The 26,434-nt window shown below is 48.8% G+C and overlaps 1 protein-coding gene across 2 annotated transcripts; it reads right to left on the bottom strand.

Moving 5' to 3' along the window:
- Nucleotides 1–7,012: 7,012 nt before the first annotated feature.
- On the bottom strand, nt 7,013–20,040 carry KRT77 (keratin 77). 2 transcript variants are annotated; one of them, XM_053920495.1, is made up of 10 exons: nt 19,800–20,040; nt 19,417–19,703; nt 14,632–14,846; nt 13,396–13,456; nt 12,768–12,863; nt 11,656–11,820; nt 9,859–9,984; nt 9,523–9,743; nt 9,035–9,069; nt 7,013–8,577 (listed from the first exon to the last, which is right to left on the bottom strand). In XM_053920495.1, exons 1-10 carry the CDS (start codon nt 20,038–20,040, stop codon nt 8,258–8,260), a joined length of 1,767 nt encoding a protein of 588 aa, XP_053776470.1. In that variant the 3' UTR covers nt 7,013–8,257. The 2 variants fall into 2 exon arrangements, with proteins under 2 accessions (XP_053776470.1, XP_024431372.2); XM_024575604.3 differs by having other exon boundaries at nt 19,417–20,040.
- Nucleotides 20,041–26,434: the final 6,394 nt, after the last annotated feature.

Here is a 26,434-nt window from a genome sequence, read left to right as displayed (position 1 = left end):
GATTTGAGATAGATGTTGTTTTGTCACCCATTTTAAAATAAGAAAAATGAGGCACAGGAGTTGAATAGCCTTTCCAAGTTTAACTAGAAAGTAAATGGCATTGGCTGGGATTTGAACCAAGAATGCTTAGCTATGGTGTGCAAGATTCTAACCAGCGTGTTGTTATGACAACACAGCAACTGAATTTGGGCTGTGCTTCTTGCTTTGTGTAAAGCTCGACAGCAAGGGAAGCTCTCTCACTGCAGAGAACTCCAACAGCAGGAGGCACATTTTATTCCTTTGAATCCATGGCTCCAGACACAAGGACATGCTTGGCAAATGTTCTTCCATTCACTGTGAGAAACGGACATTGATTGAAGGCTCAGAGTTCATGGGGAGATTTTGCTTCTGTCCAGGTGCAAGGGTGTCTAGCATGCATTGTGATGGGTCAGGTAACCTTATGGTCCTTCCTGGAGAGCATCATTTGATCAATTGTAACAGATAGTACTGGCATTGAGGTCTGGAAAGATCTGAACTCCACGCAGACTTTCATTCTGAGACTTCTTACAAGCCTGGCATGCTCCCCACACTTGCATGTAAACACAGAATTTTCCATTTCAGTGAGGAGAAGCCAGCACTGTCTTCAGCTGGCTCTAAGCAACTCTAAGTGGTAAATTGTAGCTCTGTACAGGTGTTCTCCACTGTGGAATGCAAGATATGCAGGAAAAGGGGAGTCTGAAAACCATCAGGTCCTGTCGCCCTGTGGCTCTGAACCAGGACAGCTGAGTGTCAGCCCTCTCCAGCCACTAAGCCTTGTCTTCCTCTTCTCCCACAGTTTTTGTCCTACACCCTCCTCCAGAAAATGCCCCTTGCCTCTCCACTACTCCCCCTCCTTCCCCAACATCTCCATGGCACTGTTGCCAGAGCTGTCTTAACACTAACATCCTTGGGCTGCTAAGCCAACCATCTATAGGGTATGAGTAATCCAGATCTTGTTCCTGACTAGGAACAATGGGACCTGGGATGGTCTTGGTGTGGTAATGACTGTTGCCTAATAATCTTCTGACAGGCAATCAAGACTTTTTTTAGTTCAGCATACTCCCTCATGAGACATATATCACTCTGCACAACTGATCCCTCCTAGCACTTTGGAAGGGTGCACATATGTGTTTGCATCAGATGTATATGCATGTGTGTATTCATTCCCTCACCTCTGCCAGCCAACAACATATCTTTGCAACAGATTTGTGCTTTCATCCTCCAACTAAGAAACTGACATAGAGAAAAATCAAAGAGGTGGGTGGTCAGGTAATCGCTAGACAATTTACAGAATGGAAAAATTTGCTGTTTATGCTACCATGATGAGAGAGAGAGACACAGGGACTAGAAGGAACAAGAAGTCATATAAATCGCCATCAGCTTATATTTCGCCGCAACAAAAAGATACACAGACACTATTCTGATGAGAGCCCTGAGAACTAGGCAGTCAAGCTGTTTTTACACAACAGAAAACTGAGGATGAAAGAGATTAAATGACTTCCTTTGACACTCCAGCTAGGAGAAGACATGTCTGGGGCTTGCACCTGAGTTTTCTGGTTTCAATTCAAGGGTTTTTCCTGATAAACTGGAAGAGAGGCTCAAGGACAGACCATTGGAACTGGTTCCCATAAGTGAGGGCACAGAGAATCACAAAATACTACCATCTGCAAGGACTCAGAGACCCCCACCATCTAACCTGTCTATCAAGATGTGAGAAGGCAAACCCAAAGAAGTCAAAATGTTTCCAAGTCATACAATCAATGCCTAGGAATCCTCCAATTTCTGAATTGAACTCCTACTCTCTTTCCACTCTTTACTTTTGAGGCAACCCAACAGGGCTGGAAACTGCCCTGCTGCTAGCTAGCCAACCTCATCATTTCCTGTGATGTCCCCAGGATTGCAGGGGGTATGCGGTGATATTAAAATGGGATATTAAAGTTAACCACATGCTCTCATTCCTGGCTGATTTGTATACTCCAAATTTAGAAAATAAAGGCAAAATGAAAATAAAAACAAGATGAAAGAGAAAAGAGGCATTAATATCTACAGGCACCAATGAAGTATGAGGAGCTACAATCTCATTTAAACATCACACGAAGTTCACAAGGTGATAGTCATTAGCCCCATTTTAAAGAAAGGACAACTTAGGTTCTTAAATACATGCCCAAGTTCCCCAGGTGGTAACTGACAAGCCAAGCTTGTCAAACTCCGAGTGCATGCCCGCCTTCAGCCCACGGGCCCCCTCTTGTCATTGGCCTCCTGAGCCATCCCCAGCATTACCTACAGATTTCCTGATCTCCCTCTCACCTTGGCTTTTCCATTCCCATGTTTTGCTGGGACTATTTGGTCCTCTTCTTCCTTTTTTCTCTATTCCTCTCTATCTTGCAAGCCAATTCTACTCTTCGCTGAAAGGCCTTCTTGTTGCCTTGGAAATTTTCTTCCTACTCCTACCCATGGTCTAGCTCTGGAGCATCTAAGGTCTCAATTCATGGGCATTTGGGGGGCCTGAATCTGTGTTTGGTCCGTCAGGCCTTGAGGGCAAATGCCTACATCTCCTCGGCTCCACCAGGCAGTGGACAGGCTGGCTCATCCATGGAGTTTTCCTTGATTAACACCACTCAACCGATCCATTGATTTTTTTTCTAAACTCATTTACTGCCAGATTCAAGTACATATTAATATATAGATTGGCTCATTTTCACATGTGTGTACACATGTGCATGTGTGTTTATGTATATGTATGTATGTGTTTCTTGGTCCCTCAATTGTTCTATAAGCTCTATAAAAGCAAGACTCAGTCCTCCGTGTCTTTGGGTGCCCTCCCGGCACCCCCTTTTTCCCCAACCGCCCACACGGTCCCCTGCACCTGAGGGATACCACCATCAGTGCTGGATAACAGAACACCAGAGCACCTCCAACCCCAAGGACACACATACACACCCCAGAACTGATCATGGAGATGAGATTGCCAAAGACAGGCCATGGTTGGGGCAGGTGTGGTGATGTTTTGGGAGCTTTTTGAGGGATGGGGCTGAGAAAAGCATTGAAGAGAAACATGCAATGACAAGCCACCCAGCCCTGTGGGACTCCACCAGAAATGTGGGAGAAGGAAATTTCAGGGGAGTGGGGAAAGCTGAAACCTGGGAGATGTAAAGGAGAATAACAAACAATAGGGAGGCGGGGTGAGATGATGAAAGCTGGTAACCAGCAGAGGAGGGGCTGAGGCTTCTTATACAGGAGGGAGAGGTGCACAACTAGGGGCAGCCTGTTCAGGACAGAGAGCAAAGAAGGAGGGCTCCAGGAGTTACCCACTAGCCGTGCTGGAGCAGAGTAGAGGCCTGAAAGGAAGAAGCTGCAAGTGAGCATGTAGAAGAGGAAAGTGCAGGTTGTCTTACTTTGAGGCATGGAGTCAGCCAGACCAGGTGCCACTCCTGACTGCAAATGTATAGCTGTGCAACCCTAGGTAGGTCATTTACCCTCTCTGAGCCTCCTAAGTTTCCTTGTCTGTGAAACAAGGACTGTATCTACCTTACAGGGAAACTGGAGTGTGGTTGATGATGGATGGAGGACAGAGGAGGGATTCTCTCTCACCCTTGCATTTCAAAGGCCCCAGAAAATTACATAACAATCGGGAAAAGCTTTAGACAAACCCCTGTTTCACAAGAAACAGTGGAAAGACTCAGACAGGGAGTTTAGGTTCTTGAAAAGGAGCCATCTTGTGAGAGAAAGCTTTAGGGGTCCATAAATCTGTGCCAGGGAAGCTGGGGGCCCATCGCATAAAGGAAGGAATGCTGAGCACACCTGGAGTGAAAGGAAGTGAGCTAGGTTGTGAATTACTCCCACGGTCAAATGCCTGCTCTGCAGAGTGAGAACGATCCCCAGAGCTAAGCACATTGGGACAGGTGTGGAAGCTGGGCCACACACTCAGAGCTCCCCACAAGAACTTCTGGCCTGGCACTATGATATCCAGAACCAACCCTCCATGCTCAAGAACCTTGAAATATCCCAAGTTCCCAGTTAGCCTTGTAACAGGGTATTGATCCACCTGAACACATATAGTTCCCTGGACTGACCAGAAAGCTGACAAAACCAGGGCAGCAGGCCCATAAAAATCATGGGGGTTACACTGTGCTTGAAAAGGGACTGTTGAAGCACATGGCTCATAATTAGAAGACCCATCCTGGGCCAACTGGCCGGTAATTGAGGTTAAGTCTCTCATTCATGAGAGACTTCCTTAGACCAAGGAGTTTTCCAGCCCAGAAGTGCACACCTAGTCCCAGAGAGTGGGAATTTTATTAAGCCAATGGTTGCTCCTCCTGTTCACCATGTCCCCAGATTGAAATCTATGTAGATGAGAAGCTGGTGGAATTAAATTTAGATTCCCAGAGCACCCCGCCCTGCCATGGCCTCTCAGAGGGAGGAGCAGCTGACAAACCTTCCCTGGGAGTCTTGCTGCCCTGCGTGCCTGTTCCCTCCTGCTGCCCCTCTGTTGATAAATGGATGGAACTGCTAGTTCTCCCTCTGACTATCAGCCTTGTGGGAATAGCATTGTCCAGAAACAGGGATGGAGTGCTCCATGGTTTCTAGAAGGACCACAAAATGTATAGGAGACCCCACACATGATCTCCCAAGCCCCTCTCCCAGGGCCAGAGAGAATCATAAGAGCTGATACATGTGGGAGCATCTTATATGTCGCAGAGCTAGGGAATTACCCATTGCTCCCGATGGGATTACTCCTTGTCTGTAATAGGAATATTGTCAATCCCAGAAAACCTCTTCTGATGTGTTTTAGTGCTAGCCCCCAGTGCTCAGGCCCACAATATCAGTTTGAGAGTTCTCACTTAGACTCCAAGATTCTCCTTGATTAACTGCTCTTTCCTTGGCCTTCATTTCCTATGCCCCTGCTCTATGAAATCCCTGTTCCTTTATTCCTAGAATTCAGTCACATGGTTCCCTCCTTGACCGTGACTGAGATGGTCAAGGCTTCTGAAGAGAAGCCTTGTTCTCTGGGACTATCCCAGTTCCCACACAGAAGGATAAAGATGGGGAAGATGGCCTCGGGTTGGCCTTGGCCTTGTTTTTTATCCCCAGAGCTAATGTGGATTCTCTAACAATATCATACACACAGGTATGATCCAGGGATAATCAAGTCCACACCCTGTAATAGTTCTGGTGGTGCCAGAAAACTTGGGTTCATTTTGCAATCCTCCCTAGAGCCCTTGCCCTCTCCATGACCAGATCCTCTCTTGGCATCTGATCTTAATTTCCCCAACTATAAAATAGAGAGAATTCCTTTTTTCCTTTTTCTCAGGCTTCATCACATGAATTCTTAGGGCAGCAAAGATGTTAAATCCTGCCCTAAGATACACATATCCCCACCCATCCTTCACTTCCTCCCTCAGCCTCCTGCCAAATGGTTAGCCAACCTCTGCTTGAATGTGCTAACTCCCCATGTGGCCTCCCCCTCTCTCATCTCAGGATCAATACAGTGGTGCTTTTTATATTGAGCCAAATCTACTGCAGTTCCCACCTGTCCATCTGGGTCACAAACTGGGATCAACCCCCCTTTGTTAGGGAAACTTTTCAAATCTTTACAGTCAGCCATCACATTACCACCCCCCTAACCTACCTCCCCCCGCCCCCCCCACTGCCCAAAGACTTCTCTTCTCCAGGACCTTCCATCGTCCACACGTGGCCAGGTTTTTGATTCCCCAACACCTCTTTCTTGGCCACTGTCCTCTGAATGGGCTCCTATTTAGCAATGTTCCCATAATGGTCTGACTACAGAAGAGACAAAGCAGGCTCTGCACCATACTATCTCCTTGGTCCCCAGCCTGTGCCTAGCAGTCACCACACCCTATTGGCTGATGTGTTGCCACTGTCAACCAAACGCTCTAAACCATGTTTACACCCACTAGCGTTTATCCCTGTCTTCCTGTCCTTGTCCTCATGCCCTTGGTCTTTCACTTCAAGTGTAGGAATTGCATCTGTCTGCTCCCTCTTCTTCCCTTCAGGCAGCCCCCTGCCCACCTTTCCCTTCACCAGCCCCTCCTCCCACAGGCTTGCTGCCAGGACAGGTGAGATGGGGAAAAACTTTTCAGAGAGAATGTAGGGGTGTGCCTGAGAACACAATGTCTTATCAATATGAGTTGCAGTCATATTTGAGTGAATCTCATATCCAACTTCCATCTGTATTCCTTCGGGGAGTGAGAAAGTAGGTCACATCTTTTACGTGACTTTTTTACACAGACTCAGAAATATCACGTAGGATGAGGTGATAGCTTAACTTGCTCCATTCTTGAATTTCTGCATCTATGTTTCCCTCCGAGGCATCAGTGAAAGATGACCCCCATGCCCATGACCCCCACAGGGCTGATGGGCTCAGCCCCTTCTCTCCCTAGCTCATTTTCCCCTGTGAGACTGCCCCCTCTGACTCACACACATTCACTGTCTCTTATCTTTGAGTCTCTGAGCAGACTGTCCGGAGGCCCCTTTCCTAACTTCCTGCCCATACCTGCGCTGACTCTTCCTCAGCCCTGTTCCACTTTCCAGCCCTCCAGGAACCTGATGGGACTTCCGTTCCCCAGCACTGGCACCTGTCGCAGGTCCCACTGCTCCTGCTGCGCTGGGCACATGTTCTGATTTCTCTGGCCTCTGAACCTTCTTCTCCTCTGTATTATTTCATTCATAAGCATCCTTCGGATTTAGAAATATGTTCATTCAGCACTGCGTTCTCAGTGTGTAGGCCACTGCCTGCCACACATTAAGAGCTAAATAAATGCCTGTTGAACACCTGTGTAATTGACTTTTGAATAATCAGTCACTTTAACGATTAATAAGATTGTGTCTGCAGGTTTTTCAAGATCGTGTATTACTTGTGCAATAAAAAATAATAAACTTTACTTTCCAAATATGAATAATGTCAGAGGCCTGCAGAAATTAAAGAAGAAAAACTCATCTCCTGACCAAAGAGCAGTTTAAGATCACAGAAAAGTTTATTGTAGGAACACCTCCAACCAGGAAATGATGATGTCACAGCAGTCCCCAAGGGACCCACGCCAGGCATATCAGATGCTCCAGGAGAATCACAAGCTTGGGCGTTGTGTTAGGACTCAGCAAGCAAGTGAAGGTGACTCCAGACATTAGAAGCAAAGCCACCTTCCCGCTCTCAAGGCCCACTAGTTGATCAATACTTCCCCTTTCTTGTCCCCCTCAGTACATCTCAAGCACCTTATGTAAGGCCCAAAATGAAGAGTCAAATTCTCACACAGTGCTCTGTCACAGAGAATGGAAGGCAGAAGGGACTTTGTGGTCTGAGAAAGAGCATTAAGCTACCTTGCAAGCAAAGGGTGTCTTGCATCTGGGTTCAGACTGAACTTCCCAAGACCCAAGTCTGATCCTCAAACTGCTCAGGGCCTGGGCACCTGGTCAGAGGAGAGGCATGGGCCCAGCCTGTTGGACAATTCTCAAGAGGGCCATTAGGGAGCAGGTTTCAGAAAGGGCCAGGCTTCCAAAGAATGGAACTGGCAGGAGGGGCAGGACAGAACAGAACTTGATTGCTTATCTATCAACTCCTCCATTCGCTGCTCACTACAGTCCTCCCTGTGGACAACAACTTGGGCTCTCTGAAATACTCCCATCCAGGACTGTTAATCCTGGGGGTAATGCTTCTTGAGACAGAAATTCAGAATCAGGCCCAGATATGGCTTATGGCTGTCCAATGTGGGCAGCCAGCCACACTGTCCATCGATATGACAGTGTGAGGCGACAGACCAAGAAGCAGGAATTGGACCCTGGCACAGAGGGACAAGCTAGCTTGCCTCGCCATCCCCCACCCACCCAAAAGCCTCATTTTGTGGGTCCCTGAGGGAAGGATTCTTGTTCCTAGGGCAGCCCAGAGACAGGAAAGGGAGCTTGGGACTGAGAAAACCGGTGGGTTTCACATGGACTCTCCGTTATCCTCCTTGCAGAAGCTCTTTACTCCAGGCTAACCTGGGCTCTGGGCAGGCCCTGTCCAGAATGTGGGGAATGTGAGTTGAGAAGGCTATTGGCTGTGTTCTGGCTGCCAGCCAGGGTCCTCCGTAGACAGACCTGTTGTTTGCCGTGACCCACCTGCTTCCCCATCTAGAGTGGACTTTATTGGCCAAACTGCTGACACCCATCAGGAAAAGGTAATTGAGAGGGGATGAGAAGGACGAGAGGGAGGGAACAGGAGCGAGGGTCATAGAAACCTTCGCCTCTACTCCACGATATGCGTGTGGGAAGTGTTGGTAGAAGTTTGGATGATCTGCAGTTTGGGGGAGCGACTATTTCTGCCCCCCGACTTGCTTCTGCCTTTGCTGCTCTCTCCATAATTTCCACCGCTGCCGCCCCCATAACCACCTCCACTGCCCTCTCGAGAGCCTCCTCCGTAGGCCCCTCCACCCCCTTGAGAGCTACGGCCACCAAAGCCCCGGCTGCTGCCGCCCCCACCGCCGCCGCCGCCGCCGCCATAACCTCCAGAGCCTCGACCACCGCCACCTCCTGCTCCACTGAGAGACACCTGGCTGCTCTGCACAGCTGTGGGGGAGAGGGCAGCAACAGACAGAGGTCAGAAGGACTGGGGGGGGGGCCTCCCCCTCTCCTTCCCTCCCCCTCTCCCTCCCCTCCCCACCGCTTGCCGGCAGCCACCCATATGTTTCATCACTGGCGGCATCTGACTTGCAAAAAGATACATAAGATGAAAGTATTCCCATTTCCAAATTATTTTTCATGCTACAAAGGGACGTGAGGGCACATTTTCATTATTGACATCCTCTGAAGAGTTCTAAGCAGTGCTGGTTATTAGGGATTGACAGCTAAAATCATAGTTTATTTCAATGAATTTCTCCAGGCTTTGCAGTTGTGTTTACTCATTTGTTCTCACTGTATGGGACTGGGAACTAAAATTCCCAATGCCAGTTCCCTGCTGGACAGCCCTGCTGAGCCCTCCCTCCCCCTAGCACCAACCAGCCCAGGTCCTGGCTCTGCTACTTACAGATGCTCACAAGACTCTGCAGCTCTCCCGACATCCTGTAAAAACCAAAATACACACATTAGCCCGACCTGCAAAGCCCAAAGGAAGGCATACAGCAGCCTGGAGACATCAGGAGCAGAGATGTCCCATGGGAAGTGAGAGCTGTCCCCAGGCTTTGTTGTGCAGGACAAGGTGTGTGGATGGGCAGAGTGGTTAGGGAACCTGTGGGGCCAAAATGGATTTTAAGCATTTTCTTGAAGCCTTTTAGCATTGGGCCTCACCACCGGGCTGCAGTGGCTTGGGCTGGGACACAGAAACACTCTGCTTGGAGGCAGGAGATGATGACAGTGACCCTGCCAAATCACACGGCCTCTGCTTCTGACTTGAACGTTTCTGTTCACCCTGGGCTTCGAATCTTCCCAGAAGAGCTGAAATGGTCTTCTCTCCAAATGGTCAGTGCCCCTGCTCCAGCAGTGCAACCTGCACTTTGGCCCCAAAACATGGCCCACCTGCTCTCCTCGCCCTCCAGCAGCCTTCGGTAGGTGGCGATCTCCACGTCCAGGGCCAGCTTTGCTCCCAGCAGTGCCTGGTAGTCACGCAGCAGCCGGGCCAAGTGCTCCTTGGACTGCTGCAGGGCCTCCTCCATGTCCTGCAGCTTCTGCCCCGCGTCCTGAAGGGCCCGATCTCCTTTTTCCTCTGCATCCGAAATGACCATGTGCATCTGGTCAACCTGTGAGGAGATGGTCACAGAGAAGTGTGCCAGAGTTGAGTATCAGGAGCCCCATCCAGCAGGATGTCATGGGAGGTGGAGTGCCTGGTCAGCCCACCCTGAGCACCCATCTCACCTGCTTTTTGACATTGCTGATCTCAGCTTGCAGCCTCTGGATGGTGCGATTGAGCTCTGCAATCTCCATCTTGCTGTTCCTCAGATCATCTCCATGTCTTCCTGCTGTCATCTGGAGTTCCTGGTACTGAGGGGCAAAGGCAGCATCGTGATCAATCTGCTGCTCACAATGAGCCCCTACAGGAGGGAGTGGGTCTGCCTTCCCAGGCCCCACCCAAGAACACTCTCCCCTGGGAAAATTCCCAGATCCCCTCCCCCCACTCACACCTATACTAAACCTCCCTCATCTGAGCTGTGACCACACACACACACACACACACACACACACACACACACACACACACAAGCCTCCTCATTCCCACCAGTGTCTGGGCCAGCCCTACATTTCAGACAGATAAAGCTGCTCCCTGATGCCCCTTTTACCTCCTTTTTCCCACATCTAAGCCTTCACACCGGTCCTTGCCCACACCGGGACCCTTCTCACTTTTTCTACTCTGACATATTCCTTCCCACCCTTTTCCGGAATGATTTCCCCAGCAATCAGGCCCTTATTTCCTTGGTGGTCCTCAGCATGCTCCACGTTTATTCACATTTTCCTTTCTCTCTCCTTTTCCATGTCTACATGGTCCCAGCAATGGAATTCTGCCCAGAGGCTGTGGCTCTGAAGGAAGCAATGGGAGGATTGGCTCAAGGGGATCTCTGCTTCTGATGTTTTCACTATTGGCCATTTATCTCCTCAGTCTGGCGCTGAAATCCATGCCATTCAGAACATTTGCCAGCAGGACAGTGGGACAGAGGCCAGTGAGATTGGAGTTGGCCACAGGTAATCCGTCCATAGAGCAGATCTCAAGTGCCAGTTGCTCAGAATTTGTTTTGTTACAGATTGTATTTATTTGTTTGTTTGTTTTTAGAGAGACGGGAAGGGAAGGAGAAAAAGAGGGAAAGAAGCATCAATGTGCGGTTTCTTTTCACATGCTCCTAACTGGGGACCTGGCCTGCAACCCAAGCATGTGCCCTGACTGGGAATCGAACCAGCAACCCTTTGGTTTGCAGGCTGGCACTCAATCCACTGAGCTACATCAGCCAGGGCCAGTTGCTCAGAATTTAGTAACTAGCCTTTGACCCTTAACTACAGAGTCTTCAACCTTCAAAAAGGTCCTGGTCAATTTCTGTTAAAGAAGTAACCAAATGTGCCCAAAGACTTAACTACAAAGATGTTCATGTGAAAGCGAGAGTCTATTCTTAACCTGGATACCACACTGCCATTAAGTATGATGTAGAAGATATTCAATATCACAGAAAGGCATTCAAAGTGATAATAAGTAAAAGAGAAGAGTGTAAAACTATATTTTTAAAAATCTCATTATGAAAAATAAGAATAAAAACGTTATAATGGTTGACAGATGGCACACCTGAGTTTAATTAAGTTCTGCACCTGCCACTTACCAGCCACAAGACTTTAAAGAAATTAGGTAATCTCACACTTTTTTACATGTAAAATAGGGATTATGGCACCCTTACTTCATAGGGTTGCTGCAAGGAGTAAATGAAATATAAAGCACTTAGTACGATGTCTGGCACATATGAGTTTTCAATAAATATTAGCTACGAAGAACTGGTAGAAAATATGCTGACATATTAATAGTGGTAGAGGGAGGTGAGTCATCTTTATTTGTAATTTCTAAGTTTTCTATCACAAACATATTTTTCTTTAGAAATAAGAGAGAGACAATGCTAGTGCCAGGAGGTATATTAAGTTTGGGGAGCCACGCCTGGGTAGTGGGGCGATGGGGCTCACCTTGCTCTGGTACAGTGCCTCGGCCTCCTCCTTGCTCCTCTGGGCGATCTCCTCGTATTGGGCCTGCACGGCTCTGATGATGCTGTCCAGGTCCAGGGAGCGGTTATTGTCCATGGACACGATGACATTGGTGTCGCTGATATGGGTCTGCATATTGGACAGCTCCTGCAAGGCATGGACCACAGGCTGATTCCTTCTACTGTCCATCTGGAGCCTCAGTTTCCCTCTTCTGCCCCCTCCAGGCTCTCTGGGAAAGCCAGAAGCCTGGTCCAGATGGGACTCCCCGGGGAAAGTTCTTTGAATTGTTGCTGTGCACTGAGAGAGACTTAACTAAAGGTAAAAGCACCCAGACTTAGTCTCCAGGGAGAAGAAAGCGCCTGAACCCAGAGCCCTGGTGGACGTCACCTGCCCATCATGCTGCTCCTGTGCCCTGTATCCTTGCCTTACTCTGCCTTGTTCGCCACCTTGAGCTGGGCCTTCTGACAGGCAGACTTGCACTTTGAAAGCACAGGGACCCTCAGAAGCAGTAGAAAGGACTCCACTTGTGCAGCCACTCACACTAACTTTTGAGTCTGGTTTCTACTTTGACTAGCTGGGTGACTGAGCCAGTGACTTAATCTCTCAGCTTTCTCATCTGTATAATGGAAGTACCCAGGACATAGTAAACATCCCAGCACAGCATCTGGCCAAGAGCAGTGCCCCCGTGTTAGACGTGGGTGACTGTAGGACCAAGGGTGGTAAGAGCATGTTATTCCCCACCACTGCTGTCTTCCTCTTCATTCCCTTTGAGATCCACACTGCCCTCTCCATGGGGTTCCCTAGCAGCCCCATTGACTTCCCAGCACTGATGAAGATTTCTGGTTGGTTTTGCCCCTGAATGTCCTGGGTATTAACCTCATTTCCCAGACAGAGGTGGACCAGCTTCACCTTCTCCCTGCCTCTCCACCTCCAGCGCACCCACCCAGGAGTCCTGAGCCCTGGGGGTTAAGAAAATGGTTGAGGTGCCTGAGGAGAAGATTCCCTAGTGGACATCATTTTGTTTCAGGCCACCCCGTCTTACAGCTCATATGCCTTATGAGGTGTGAGAAAAGAAGGGTTCCTTGTGAACTCACCATCTCAAATAAATATTTCAGGAAATTGACCTCCCCCGACAGAACGTCTGCCTTGGACTGTAGGTCCACTTTCTGTAGGTAAGCAGTATCCACATCCTGAAAAGCAAGCAAAGACAATCTGACTTTTTTGTCTGGGTATTGCCTGACCCCAGCTGATTGAGTGGCCCAAGCAAGCGGCAAAGCTTCTCTGGGTTTATTTCCTTGCCTGCAAAATTTCCTCACCTCACTCAGATAAGGGACCTGCAAACTCCAGCTTTCCTGTCCAGAAGGAAGTGTGACACCAAGCTCTTCATCTTGGTCAGACACACAGCACCCCAGGCCCCTCACTAGGTCCCTCCCCAGGTCCCAAGGCCATACATAGGTGACACTCAAAAGCTGTCAGTTAATTTAATTTCACTTTCAGAGCCCTGGAGAGATTAAAAACTCAAGGAACCCTGAAGATCCACATTAGCATCACTTTCAGACTTCCCCCTTTGGTGTAAGGGCCCCAGCATTCCGGCAACACACTCAACAGTCTGGCCCCCAAGGTCACCCTGTCCTCTCTCAGTCACACCACATCCCACAGGAAATCCTCACTCTGCTCAGCCTCCTGGGCCCACAGTCCCCCTTGGGTACCCCTGTGCCTCACCTTCTTCAGGATGACAAAGTCATTCTCATTGTTGGTCCTCTGGTTGAGTTCTTGCTCATACCTGTGGGGGAAGATAAGAATCATAGACAGGCTGCAGGGGCTGACCTTGGCTCCTTGGGAATTCTTCCTGCATGGGGGGGGCTCAGAATTCCTTAAATGTTTACTGTCCTAGACTCTGACTATCCCCTGCCAGGGCCTGCCCCTCTCACTGGCAAGCAGCTCAAGCTAGCTCTTGGTGTTCCAGGTCAACAAAGGGGACAGTGACCCAAGGCAGAAAACCTAGGTCTACATAGAACACCCTCAAAATGTCCATTTTTTATTTGTAAATTTGTCAAGCCCAATCATTTCTTTAATTGAGAACTTAAGTAACCACTTTTACTAAATTTTTTTAAAGAGAAAAAATTTCACCTATGATTCTGCCCCCACCCCAACACCTTCAGTGCCAATTCCATTTCCCCCTTCCCACTCACACACACACCTGACTCTCTACTGGCCCAAAGCAATAAGCATGTCAAGGTGATGTTAAGAGCGGCTCCCCTGTACCTCCAGCATGGGGAGGGAGGGGCTGCTCAGTTGTCTGCAGGGTGTGGAGCAGCTGATAGAGAATTAAACAAGTCCTGTCACCCCTCCCATTATTATTAATAACTAGTGCTTAGTGGGTGCAGACACAGCCTAAGAACTTCCTAAGAACAACTTCATCTAAACCAAAGTTATGGGGGATGGCAGATCTCAAAGTGTGGTCCCCCCATCTCCCAGCATCACCATCACTTGGAAGTATCAGAAATGCAAGTACTCCAGCCCCATCCCAGACCTACCTGATTGATCTGATTTTAACAAGCTGTTACACACTGAAGTTTGAGAGCCACGACCTACCCCTCACAGCAAACCAACAAGGAGGGCATTTACTATCCCCACTTCACTAACGTGAAAACGAAAGGCTTAGACAGATGAACTTGCAGGCAGCCAGAAAGTGGCAAATCCCAAACCAGAACTGGGGCTTATCAGGTCTCTAACATCCACGGTGCTAGTGTGCCCAGTCCCTACAACCATGAACTGAGTGGCAATAGCAGGGGTACCATGTGCAAAACAGCACCCCTGCAGTTGTGCAGTGCAGAGCCTGCACGGCTGTGCCTGCAGCCCTGCTCCACCCCTTCCACAGTCACACTGAAGCAGAATGTCTTCCCCACCAATCAATTCCCTGCCATGCTTCTCCCTGAGTGCTTAGCCCCGCCTCACTTGTTCTTGTAGTCCTCCACCATGCCCTGCATGCTCATGATCTCCGTGTTCTGGCGCATCTGCTCTGCATTGAGGAAATCCACCTGCTTCTGCAGATCGCTGATGTAGTTCTCCAAGATGGGCTCCAGGTTGTTGGTCCAAGTCGACGTGTTTATCTGCTGCAGGAGCTCCCATTTTGTTTGTAGCACCTGATTCTGCTGCTCCAGGAACCGCACCTAAGAGCAAGAGACCTCCAAGTTCACCCCAGGTCATGGGTCTGAGAGACACCCCCATGGGGAGGAGAATGGGCATCCCTATAGCATGTCCAGAAATCAGAGAGTCAGGATGGGCCCTTAAGGGATCAGAGAGCATCCCTTTCTTTGGGACCAGGACACATGAGCACAATGTGGTTGCTGATGGTTGACCAACGGCTATAAAGTCAACTGGCCTAAAATTAACACTAAGCTAACTCTAGTGTTAAAGGTAAATTCCTCCAACCAAGCCCCTTGTTTCCCTTAGCCACCCCATATACACCATAGAGCTGTTTCTCTCCCCCTCAGTGAATCCGTGCTGACGTGAAGGAATGGTGAGCCGGCACCTGAAACACTGGCATATCCCAGGCACATTCCTCTTCGTGATTGAAATGCTTTGTGTGATTGAGGAGCAAAGAAAATAAGAGGAAGGAAAGAACAATTTGGCTTAGAATATCAACTGCTTCCTGAGCCAACTTGCCTGGGTGTCCCCAACACTTTTTCTGTCTGCCATTATGTTTTTCAGGAAAGCTACATCTTTAAATGCTTTTACAACCCAGACAGAATTTTTAAAGTAAATGTTCTCATTTTTTCGCGTTGTGTAATGCATTCCAGGGCCCCAAAGTCAGGACTTGGGGGTTGTCTAGTGTTCAGGAACCACCCAGATTGCTATTTCCTTCATTCATACAGAGAATCAAAAATGGACATCATCCTATGTCCACTCAGCACACCTTTTCCAAAACTGTGAACAAAAAGGTCAGGTACAGGGTCCAGAGAGCTGGCTGGCTGTGCAAACCAAGTGCATGGACTGTCCTTTGCATCATAATAATTGACCCTCAGCTTTCCTCGGCCGGCTGCCCACAGACGGATCCTCCCCTCCTGTGTCAGGTGAAGACCACGGATGCCGCTGTGCTTTGCTCAGGTGGGCACACACGCTCTCTCCAGAATCTGTCTGGGAGCTGAGGGGGGGACGGGGGGGCAGGGGGGCAAATCCATTGCTTGTGCTGTCAGAAGAGAACCCTAAGGACACCCCCTGGGTTCTAGCTCTAAGCTGGAAAGCATGCACAGAGAGAACACTGTTTCTCGTAGCTTATTTTTGTTTGACTTATCAGAACCAGAGATAAGCAAACCAGCTCTCACAGGTTTGTCAGCACAGTTCGTAACACCCCTGGGAGAAATTTCTGCCACCTGGCCTATTTTAACTCAGGTGGCACTCCCAGGGAGTGGAGAAATCTACTGAACACTTGTCTGCAGACCTGCGCTCCATGTTGTGGAGACCAAAAGAAATAATTTTATGCTTCCACAGGGAATCTCTATGCCAAACAATGAGGGTGCAGTCAGATGAATCTGGGTGTTTTGGGTTTAGCCTGAGTCCCCCCAAGTCAAAGAAACCAAGGTTCTCATTAGGCCACCCAATCTGCAAAGGCAGAGGCTGGCTTCATGGGGTGCCAGGCAATTTTAATGGGATTTAACTAGAAAAATCATTGAAAGCCCTTGTGAGTTTTCCCCAGGCTCCTGAAAACACTCCTAGGCTGTGTCCCCCATCAGCAATACTCAGGGGAAGCTCAGCTGACAGAGATAAAATTCAGCATCATGCCGAGCTAAACTTCTTACTAGAAAAAGCACTCTCTACTCGACCTTTTGTGCCCCTGTCTCTCCTCTTCATGACATTCAGGCCATAGAGACCTCCAGCCTCCAGCAGCCCAGATCTCCCCAACTCTTTACCTGGCTAATTCCTATTCACCCTTTAAATCTCAACCAAAGTGGCAGCCCCAGTCTCTCCCTTTCATCAGCCCTTGTTTTCCCCCATGACACCTATCATGATTCACAGTCTTTTGGTGTTGTTTTAGCATGTCCCCCCCACTAGGGGTGAGCCCCATGAAGGCAGGCGCATGTTTGCTTTGTTCTCTGGTGGACACAGATGCTGAGACCCATGGACATGCAGTGCCCAGTCCAGAGAAGACAGTCTATAAGTATCATGACTAATGAAATACTAAGGGCTTTGGAATTGCCTGGAATGGAGGATTCAAGATCATTTGAACAAAGTGAGGCCAGTGTTCCCATGGGAAGAACTGGACCCCTTTTTTCTTCCTGGGGTCCCTTTCCCTTGTCATTGGTTCTAAAGAAGCCTTCGCCTCCATCCTACTCCCTGAGAGGCAAGCCTGATACAGGAAGGGCTGACTCAGTGTTTCATTCAACACAGATCTGTTGAGCAACTATCAAGTGCCAGGCACTGTTCTAAATGCTGGAGATTCAATAATGAACAAAACAGACAAAAATTCTGCCTTCCAGGAGTTTACATTCTATTCAGAGAGAAACTGTAAAGAAACGTGAAATAGCCCTGGCCAGGTGGCTCAGTTGGTTGGAGCATCATTCTGTACACCAAAAGGTTGTGAGTTCAATCCCTGGTCAGGGCACGTACAGGAGGCAACTGATTGATGTTTCTCTCTCACATCGATGTTTCTCTCTCTCTGTCTCTCTCTCCCCATCCCCTCTTCCTCTCTCTCAAACACCAATAAATATATATGGATGCAATTTTAAAAAATAAAAATAACAAAATTCAAAATATACAAGGTGTCAAATGACTGCCGGGTCTATGGAGAAAAGTAACACAAGGATGGAAGACACGGATGCTGAGATGGGAGTGCTACTTTAAATAGGGAGATAAGAGAAGGCCTCTCTCAGACAGTGGCATCTGAGCTAAGACCAAGTGGGGAGGCCAGCCCACTCTTTGGAGGGAGAAGTTCCAAGTAGAGGAAATAGCAAGTGCAAAGGCACTGAGGCAGGACTCTGCTTGGGGTGCTGGAGGAGGTAAGAATGCAATAGTGTCCTGGTAAGCAAGAGGAAAGCAGGAGAGGAGTCAGAGGAGGGAGTGCAGGGCCACTGCAGACAGTAAGTTTGAACCCTGAGGAGCTAAATTCCAGCCCTTACTCTGTTACTAAATCTTGCAGCTTGGGAGTTGATCCATCCAGTGGTGGTAACATTGCCTGATTCTCACAAACACGAGCCAGGAGCCAGCAGCAGCTGTGGGTTGGTGGGCCAGATTATATAGGATCTTATAGGATCTTGGTTTTTCTTCTAAATGATACAAGAAGCCAATGGAAGATTTAAATGGAGGAGTGATGTGATATTTTTAAAGAATGGCTCTCATGTCATGCTAAGAATAGGCTGGATGGAGTTAATGGTGTAAGCAGAAGGACCAGACCTCCCTTCCAGCCAGGTCCAAGCCCTCCTGGATAGGAACTCTCCCCTCATGGTCACCACAGGCCATGCCCTTGAGGAAAGACATGAAGCCACAGTTTCCTGCACAGTCCCATGCCACAAAACAGATATCCTACTAAGGGCAGGAACTACAATCAAATGAGATTCTCATGAGATCAACTGCCAGCAGCCTGTTGTCATTTCACTGACCCCTCCCCAAACCCACTTGTCCTCTCCTTCCTTGGTCTAGACTTGACCTCCCAGTGGTATCTCCTTCGCCTGTCACCTCCTGGCTCCAGTCAAGCACTCCCAGGCCCTGCCTGTGCCTGAGGTGTGATGATATTCAACCAAATTTCCCATTCAAGGTGATCAGAAATAGCCAGAAGCACTTTGCTCTGTTAAACTCCTTTTGGGCTGTCTGTGGGCCTCAACACTCTTACTGCTCCTCCCCCAGCTCACACACTCTGTCCCACCCCCAGCATTTACCCAGATATCAGAGGCCAGGTATACAACCCAAAGCTGGCCCTTGGCCATGGCTGCTCTGCTGTCAGACCACCAGTCAAGCTCTGGCCTCAACACAGAACGCCTGCAGGGACTGAGGGAAAGTCACTGAGAATCCAGGGTGCTTCCCCCTACATCTCCAAGGGCAAAACACTTTCTGGGGATCCTACAGTAGCCATCATGGCTCCATCTCTGGACAAAAAGAAATGCCAGAGGAAGGTGTTTACCATAAATAAGTCTTCCACCAGCCTCTGCTTGGTGATTTGGGCCTGGACCAGACCTAATCTAAGGTTTAATCAGGGAACTAGAGAGGGGGGCTTCAACAGCTTCATCTGGCCCATTCTTGGCCCTTGATGAGCTAAAATGAAGAACTCAGACAGAATTCTACTTAGTATGCTATTGACATTAGCCCCCAGTGATACTCACCAGGGCGTTCACCTAAGCTCTACCATGGCTCTTTGAGGACAGGGCACATCGTCGGGCATATAATAGATCCTTAGTAAATATTTGTGGGATGGATGGAGGGAGGGAAGGAATGATGGATGGATGGATGGATTGGAAGTGAATAATGATGAATGAGAATGCAGTTACTATACCAGTAGTTTATCTGTTGGGAATTTTCACTGTTATCTGTTTCCCTGCCAAAAGAAAGATAGAGACAAATTCCCTCATTAAGTCAAATTGAGGCCTAAATGAGGTAAATGCTTCCTTAAGGTCCCAGGACATACACATCTAGAAGTGATTGTCACCCCCGAACTGAGACAGCACAATGTGGTGAGAAATAGCAGGGCCCAGGGCCCTCTCGGTCATTTGGTCAGGGCCTAGAGGCTCTGCCTGCCCTGGCGGCACTCACCTTGTCAATGAAGGAGGCAAACTTGTTGTTGAGAACCATGATCTGCTCCCGCTCCCGGGTCTTGACCCTTTGAATTTCAGGGTCCACCTCCAGGTCAAGTGGTTGTAGGAGGCTCTGGTTAATAGTCACCTCTTGGATGCCCCCCCGGGGACAAGAAAAACCAAAGGCCCCAAGCCCCAAATTGCTACCCCCAAAACCACCTCCTCCATAGCCACCACCTCCAAAGCCACCACCCCCAAAGGCACCACCTCCAGATCCACCACCCCCAAAGGCACCAAAAGCACCACCTCCGGAGCCCCCACCACCTCCAAAGCCTCCACCACCTCCAGAGCCACCACCCCTAAAGTGTCTGGCTCCTCCAAGTCCCCCTCCCCCTCCCCCACCCTGGCGGAAACCACTGGTGCTTCTCTCCACTAGGTTCACTGAGATGCTTTTACTGCCACCCAGATTGTACAGGCTCTGGGAGCCAAACCCCCTCACGTGGCCCCCATACCCTCCACCACCACACCGCCCTCGGGCCTGGCACACAGACCCCACAGCCCACCTCCCACCACCAGAGCCAAGGCTATAAACCCGCTTGCTCCTTGAGCTAAACGCCGACTGAGAGCTAAACTGGCGGTTCATGGTTGCTGGAGCATCCAGGCAAGCAGACAAGAGAGAGGGCCCAGCAGGAAGGAGGCAGAGGCCAGGGCAGGAAGGAGGAGACTCCTTTGCAAGAGAGCTGGCTCAGCCTCTATATATATACACAAGCATTAACTGGGCAGGGCACTTTCCAAATCCTGGGAGGGGAGTATTTATGTTTATTTTGCCTGCCAGCACCATCTGTTTAAAACCTCATACCTAGTAGTTGCCGAAATCGCTGTGTAGACGAACTTCCCCAACTTGATCATTTATCATTCATCTCTTTCCATTTAGAGATCAGAATGCAGTAATCTCTCAGGATCAAGTTACTGGAAACTTCTCTACAATTTCTCCCCAAATTATTAGCTGATATCTTCCGAAGAAACTTCACCATTGAGTTGTTTGTTTGGGGGGTGGGGGGTGTGCCCAGGAGATCTGGGGCAAAGCTGGGAGATGTCTAGTCACTTTGGGACCACAGCTGGGACAAGGGTGAAGACATCTGTTACCATAGAATTATGGCAGGGTAAAAGTTTTGTCCCCACCCCCTGCTTCTGCCCCCCATTGTTGTCGTTGCCGTGCACACCCCACATTTTCATCACATGAAACATGGTGTTGTGATCATGGAGTGCAAGTAAAAGCAGGTGACTCGGTCCAAGGCAGCCCACATTTGGCTGGACGCATTTCTGCTTCTCTGCACACCTCAGGCTCCTTGCATGCAAAACAAGTGAGGTCCTGTAGCGTTAAAGGTCTGTGACTGCGAGTTCACTGAGCAGCTACCAGGGCCTAATGTTGTCTTCTAGACCAAAAGGCAAACTCTCCCGAAACCTCTTTTGCTTTTCACGTCCAGTCTATTGTAGGCCAATGCTTTTGTAAAAGAAAATAAAAATGAATTACCTTTAAAAAGAGATTTTTAAGATATGTAAAATGTAAGCCTCAGGTGTTTATTTTAGAGTCAACAGACATAAAATTATTCTCTTGCAAAAAGGGGGAAAATGAGTAAGTTCCTAAGTACTTCTTCTCAAATTCTGTATTTCTCTCCTCTCAAACCAGTAACAAAGTCCCCTGCACCCGCGCTGGTGTGCAGGCCCACGTTCTGGGAAGCACTGACCCAGAGAGCAAGCAGAGGGTGAAGTTTATTACGAGCATCAGTGTCGGCCGACTAAACTGTGTGTTTGCCCTCTGGACTCAAATAGGTGGTAGCTGTCATCCAAAACTCGACAATGAGGATGATGATGATGATGATGACGGAGAACAACAAATAACTTAGGGAAAAAAACCCTAAATGTCCAAACTCAGAAAAATGATGGCTTCCCACCTAGATACAATTATTTTAAATTTTCATCATGGAAACCCTGTAGCAGCACCAAAAATGCTTGTGATACAATGCCAACTAAAGCTAAATAGATACACAACGAACTCAAAAATTAAGAATGCAGAGGAGCCAAGCTTAAAAAGTATCAGATTTACTAAGGATTAGAGGGGGGGGTCCTAATATTTTAAATGGCCTTTGCCTGTATGTTTGAGCAACAAGTAAACACTTTTGCAAAAGTTGGGGCTGAAATCACAGCTGCCTACAGCTATAGAGATGGGGAAAGGTGGGTGGTGAGAAAGAACGAGAGAGGCGTTGGGGAGCAGCAGTGAGAAGGCATGCTGGGGCTGGGAAGGGCTCTGTGGGCAGCCTCAAGCCTCCACGCCGTCGGGTCTGCTCAGTAACTTTCCGTGGACCATCTCCAAGGGACACTGTGGGATACAAGAGAGTGAACCTGAAATTTACTGACACAAGAGCTGGTTTCAGCTCCCAGCCCCACTTCTACCCACCTGTGACCTTAGGCAAGTCGCCTACTCTAGAGCCTCAAATACTGAAAGGAATCAGAGTATCTATTTCTCAAGGAGTCGATGCTTTAAAGCATGTGAAAAAGCACAGAATACTATAATACACCAAACAAGCACATTATAGCTACTTTTAGATCCTGGTAGGATGACCAACTGTCCCACTTTCCCTAAACTTTCAGTGCTTAAACCAGGATAGTCCAGGCAAATCACGACAGTCGCTACCCCAGTCCTCGCACCTCAGGTCTGCACAGCCCTAGTCCTGACCCCACCCCTTCAGGGAGCTTCGCAGAGAGAGAGGAAGGAAAGGGAAGTGGAACTAGGGATTGGGATGTGTCCCTGTGAGAGGGTTGCCTGAAGTCAAGGATTCTGAGTCAGGCAGAGTCAGAGAGAAAAGGCAGAGAAAAGGATCAAAGACTCTTGGGGTCAGCTTTGAGAACCTGGCTTGAATCCTGGCTCTGCCTTCCTCATGCATTGGCTTAGACATACGCTTAACTCCAGCCTCAGTTTCCTAGCCTGTAAGATAAGGATAATAATACCAGCTTTATGTTGTGACTGTAATGAGTAGCTGAGATCAAATATGGAAGAACATGTTGGCAACTCCAAAGCATCATACAAGTGAGGTTCCTTCCCCCTCCACCTCCCACAGCCTTTCGTGAAGACCCTGGATAGACCACGCGAGCCCATTCCCCTCTCACCTGCAGCAGCACCATTTCCATCACTCACTTTCAATCCCTGTCACAAAGAATACGAATAAATCAACCCCTTCACATGTCTCTACTGCCAAGTAAATAAATAGGAAGGTCACCCAACTTATACTTGCCCTCATGCTGAATGTGGGGGATTATTAAATTGTGATCAAATAAAAGAGGAAGCCCCAGGCAGCAGAATTTAGAACCTCTTTGGCCTCTGGCTGGGATATGCTGCCACTGTCCAGTGCCAACATTCCAGTCTGTCTCCTGCCATCTGGGCGGCCCCTGGAGTCACACCCTTAGGAGCTGGGGGGAGGGCAACCAGCAAATACTAACTCAGCCTTTGGTGTAAGGTAATAACTATTCTCTATTCCCTCATAACAAGAGGAAATTGGCTTAAAGTGAAGCATGAGAGAATTTACTTGTCCCCCAAAAAGATACTTAACCCCAGGTCAATACTAGGTGATGAACGGGGTTTCTAGGACAAATTTCTATCCCTAAAGGAAACCCCTCAACTGGTTGGACAGCTGAGAGCAGTGCTTTCTACACTCACTACATGTTGGAATCACCTGGACAGACTCAAAGCCACTGGTGCAGGGCTCACCCCTAAAACTGGATTTCACTGGTCTGGGGTATAGTCTGAGCTTTGGGATTTTTGGAAGGTCTCAGGTGGTTTTAATGGGCAGACAAGTCTAGACAGCACTGGACTGGAGGAAGCAGAAGAACAAATGAAATGGCCTCTAGAGATTCCATTCAGTCCAAGGACAAAAGAATAATAATGATCATAATAATAATAGCAGCTAACCTCTTATCGAGTGCTTTCAGTGGCCATGCACAGTGCTAGGTCTACATGCATAGTTGGAAAACCAATGCTATATAAAGAAGGTATTCTTATTATTATTGTCATCTTACAGATGGTGGAAAAGAGACTTGGGGAAATAAAGTAACTTGTTCAAGAACACACAGATGAATGTGGTGGAATGGATATTTGAACCCAGACACCCCTGCTCCAGAACCCACATGTATAGCAGAAGAGGTGGAGGTCTTTGGAGAAAGAGCTCCACCTCTCCACATCTCTCCCCACTTGCTCTCCTTAAAAGGAAAAGAAAGCAGTTGAGGACTCCAGCTTGCCCTGCTAGTCTCCCAGGGACTGAAACCAGGGCTGCCAAGAGGGTGAGGCCAAGGGCAATTATCAGCCACCAGATCACAGTCTCGGGCAGGGGCAGTGGTGGGAGGCAGGGCTGGAGCGGAGCTGCTGGTGTGGCTGGCAGATTGCCCCTGCGGATCTGCTCCCCATCTCACCCCACATCACCCAAGGCTGGGGGTGGTTATCACCAGGCAGATATCACACAGAAGTGTGGCAGGGGTGTGGGACTGAGAGGCAGGGCCCCTTGGGCAGGGAAAGAGGGGGAAGGAGAATTTCACTCACCAGCCGCTGCCGGGAAGGAGGGAAGAGCTGCAGCCCTGGTGTAGGTATGGAGACCTTTTATCTCCTTGAAATGGGAGTGGGCACGCGGGCATCAGAGGAAGGCTGTGATGTGACAGGGGTCAGGGAGAGCAGCCTCTTAGAACTGAATCAAGGCTCCGAGCCCTGGCTTCCCATACCTCAGACCACTGTTCTCCCTGCAGAAGAGTGTCAGATGTAGACAGGTGACAGAGACCATCACCCTGGCACCTTCATTTTATGAAAAGGAGATAAATACAAAGAGAGGAAAGGCCTTGGTAAAAGTTACAGGAAAAAACTTGGTGGTGCAGCTAGAACTAATCAGGTATCCTCTCTCCCAATACAAAAAAAGAGAGGGGGCCTATGAGGAATTCCCAGCAGCCCCTGTGCTCCTGCAGCCTGGGGGAGATGGCCTGTAGGGAGCGCCCCCTCCAACCTCTAGCAGACACTGCCTGCAGGGTGGGAAGGTGGTGCTGGACACACAAGAACACCCCTAGTAACTCCTTCTGATTTATGGGGTAGGGTGGGCATTTGAGGCAACAAGTAAGCCTTTAAGTTCCTCCTCAGCCCCAAACCAGCCGGCCTCCCACCTCAGATACCCCAGAGCCCCGCTGGAAACTAAGGAGCAAACAGCGTCTCTCTTTCACATTAAACCTTGGGCCACAGGCCTCACAAGGTGTCAGAGCAGCCTTGCGCATCCTCATGACCAAGGTCCAGGATAACATTGTCCTGAGCATAATAAGCTCTTCCATCCAACATGCTGGAAGTCGTGACTGTTTATACAACTACTTGCAAAGTTGATGACTCCCTCTTGTCTCTGAGGCAAGGGCAGCAGCTGTGCAGGTGGAGGCCCGAAGGAAAATAACACCGCAGGTTAGCCTTGGATTGAACTCCAAGAGAAACTGCAAGGCCCCAGCCAGGGACAGGGGTCATCTGGGCAGAGGCTGCTTCTCTATGTTGGATCAAAAACAGAGAGGGAACAGACTCAAGGTTACAAGGCTAGTTAGTGGTGGGGTGAGGACCAGAATCCCAAATTCGTGGTGGTGGGGGGCAAGGGGGGAGGATGAGACCTGTGGGAAATTATCGCCTTGATCAGGTCTCACCTTGTCCATGGTGGGAGAGAGTCAGCGCTACACAAACGTGAGACATTAACAATTTATTATTATATCCTCCATCTAAATAATAGAGGGGTTCCTGAAATGTTGGCCATAATAGTAATGACGCTTTATTGAACTCTTACAATGTCTGAGAAGTTAAATAGATGACATCATTCAATCCACACACCCTCATTTTACTGATGAGTTGGTGGGGGGCAGGGTGGGTGGGAGCTATCACGAGGTTTGCTGGCAGTTGCACAGCTTGTAAGTGGTAGGCCCAGATCTCACTTGGGCAGCCTGGTTCCAAGGCGTTAGAACTTCCCACTGCACTGTATTACTTTCTGCTTTCTGAGGCAGTTGACGGAGGATTTGGAGTTAGTAGACTGCTGGAGTTCGAATCCTGACTCCACTACTTAGAAGTCGTATGACCCTGAAGTTCATGGATCTCCCTGTGCCTCATTTGTAAAGTGGAAGTAATAACACTGCCTGCCTGTGTTAAGATTAAAAGAGTTAATGCATTAAAAGCTGCTAGCAGAGTGCCAAGCAGGTTACAAGAGAGCATCAGCTTTAGTGATTATTATATTGCTGCACAATACATGCCAGTTTCTGTTAACCAAACTGTATTTTCCAACCAGCTTCCCTCAACAAATCAGAAAGTCTCTGTGAGCAGGAAAACATGGCCCTGGGATATATTTTAAGTCACAAAAAAGATGCAGAAAAGCTTTTCTATGATCATGTACTGAAAGGAACATGGCAATGTCTTGATAAGTTTGAAACAAACCAAAAGCATCTCTTCTGTCACTAGGCTAAAGGCACACTCCCCCAGGAGCATTCACTGTTGAGGGGTGATGTGTGGACAACAGCAGCTTCGCTTTGGAGAGGCGAGGCTATTGCTCCTTGCAGCGCGGGCCGCAGTGGAGAGTCCCCAGGCTCCTCTCTCTCCGAATTAGACTATTCCAGGCAAGCTTTTCATTCTAGAGCTAGAACATTCTCTGTCGAAGCTGCCGTTATATGTTGTGTCTTCTAGGGGTTGAGCATTCGGCTCTCTCGCAGCTCTGTGATTACTCAGCTAAGTTTCTGTGATCGCCATGTGGGTCCTTTCTTTCCGTTTACCAGACGGCCCTTGCCAGTCTTTTGTGCTAATGGGGGCCACGCTGTAGGAAGAAGCACTCATGCACGTACTCACATGTTCGCTCGCCTTTTATTCGGCCTCCCCAACCCCCATGTTTGGGAGAGGCCCCCCTGGCCTTGCACTGACCCTGTGTTCTCCCACGTACTTGATTCTGTGCTGTGTCTGGGCTAGGACCTGTCATGGGGCCTCCCTAAGTTCTTAG

This window comes from Desmodus rotundus, chromosome 3 (genome assembly GCF_022682495.2).
Source record: "Desmodus rotundus isolate HL8 chromosome 3, HLdesRot8A.1, whole genome shotgun sequence".
Taxonomy (NCBI): Eukaryota; Metazoa; Chordata; class Mammalia; order Chiroptera; family Phyllostomidae; genus Desmodus; species Desmodus rotundus.
This window is presented reverse-complemented; position numbering and strand designations above follow the sequence as displayed.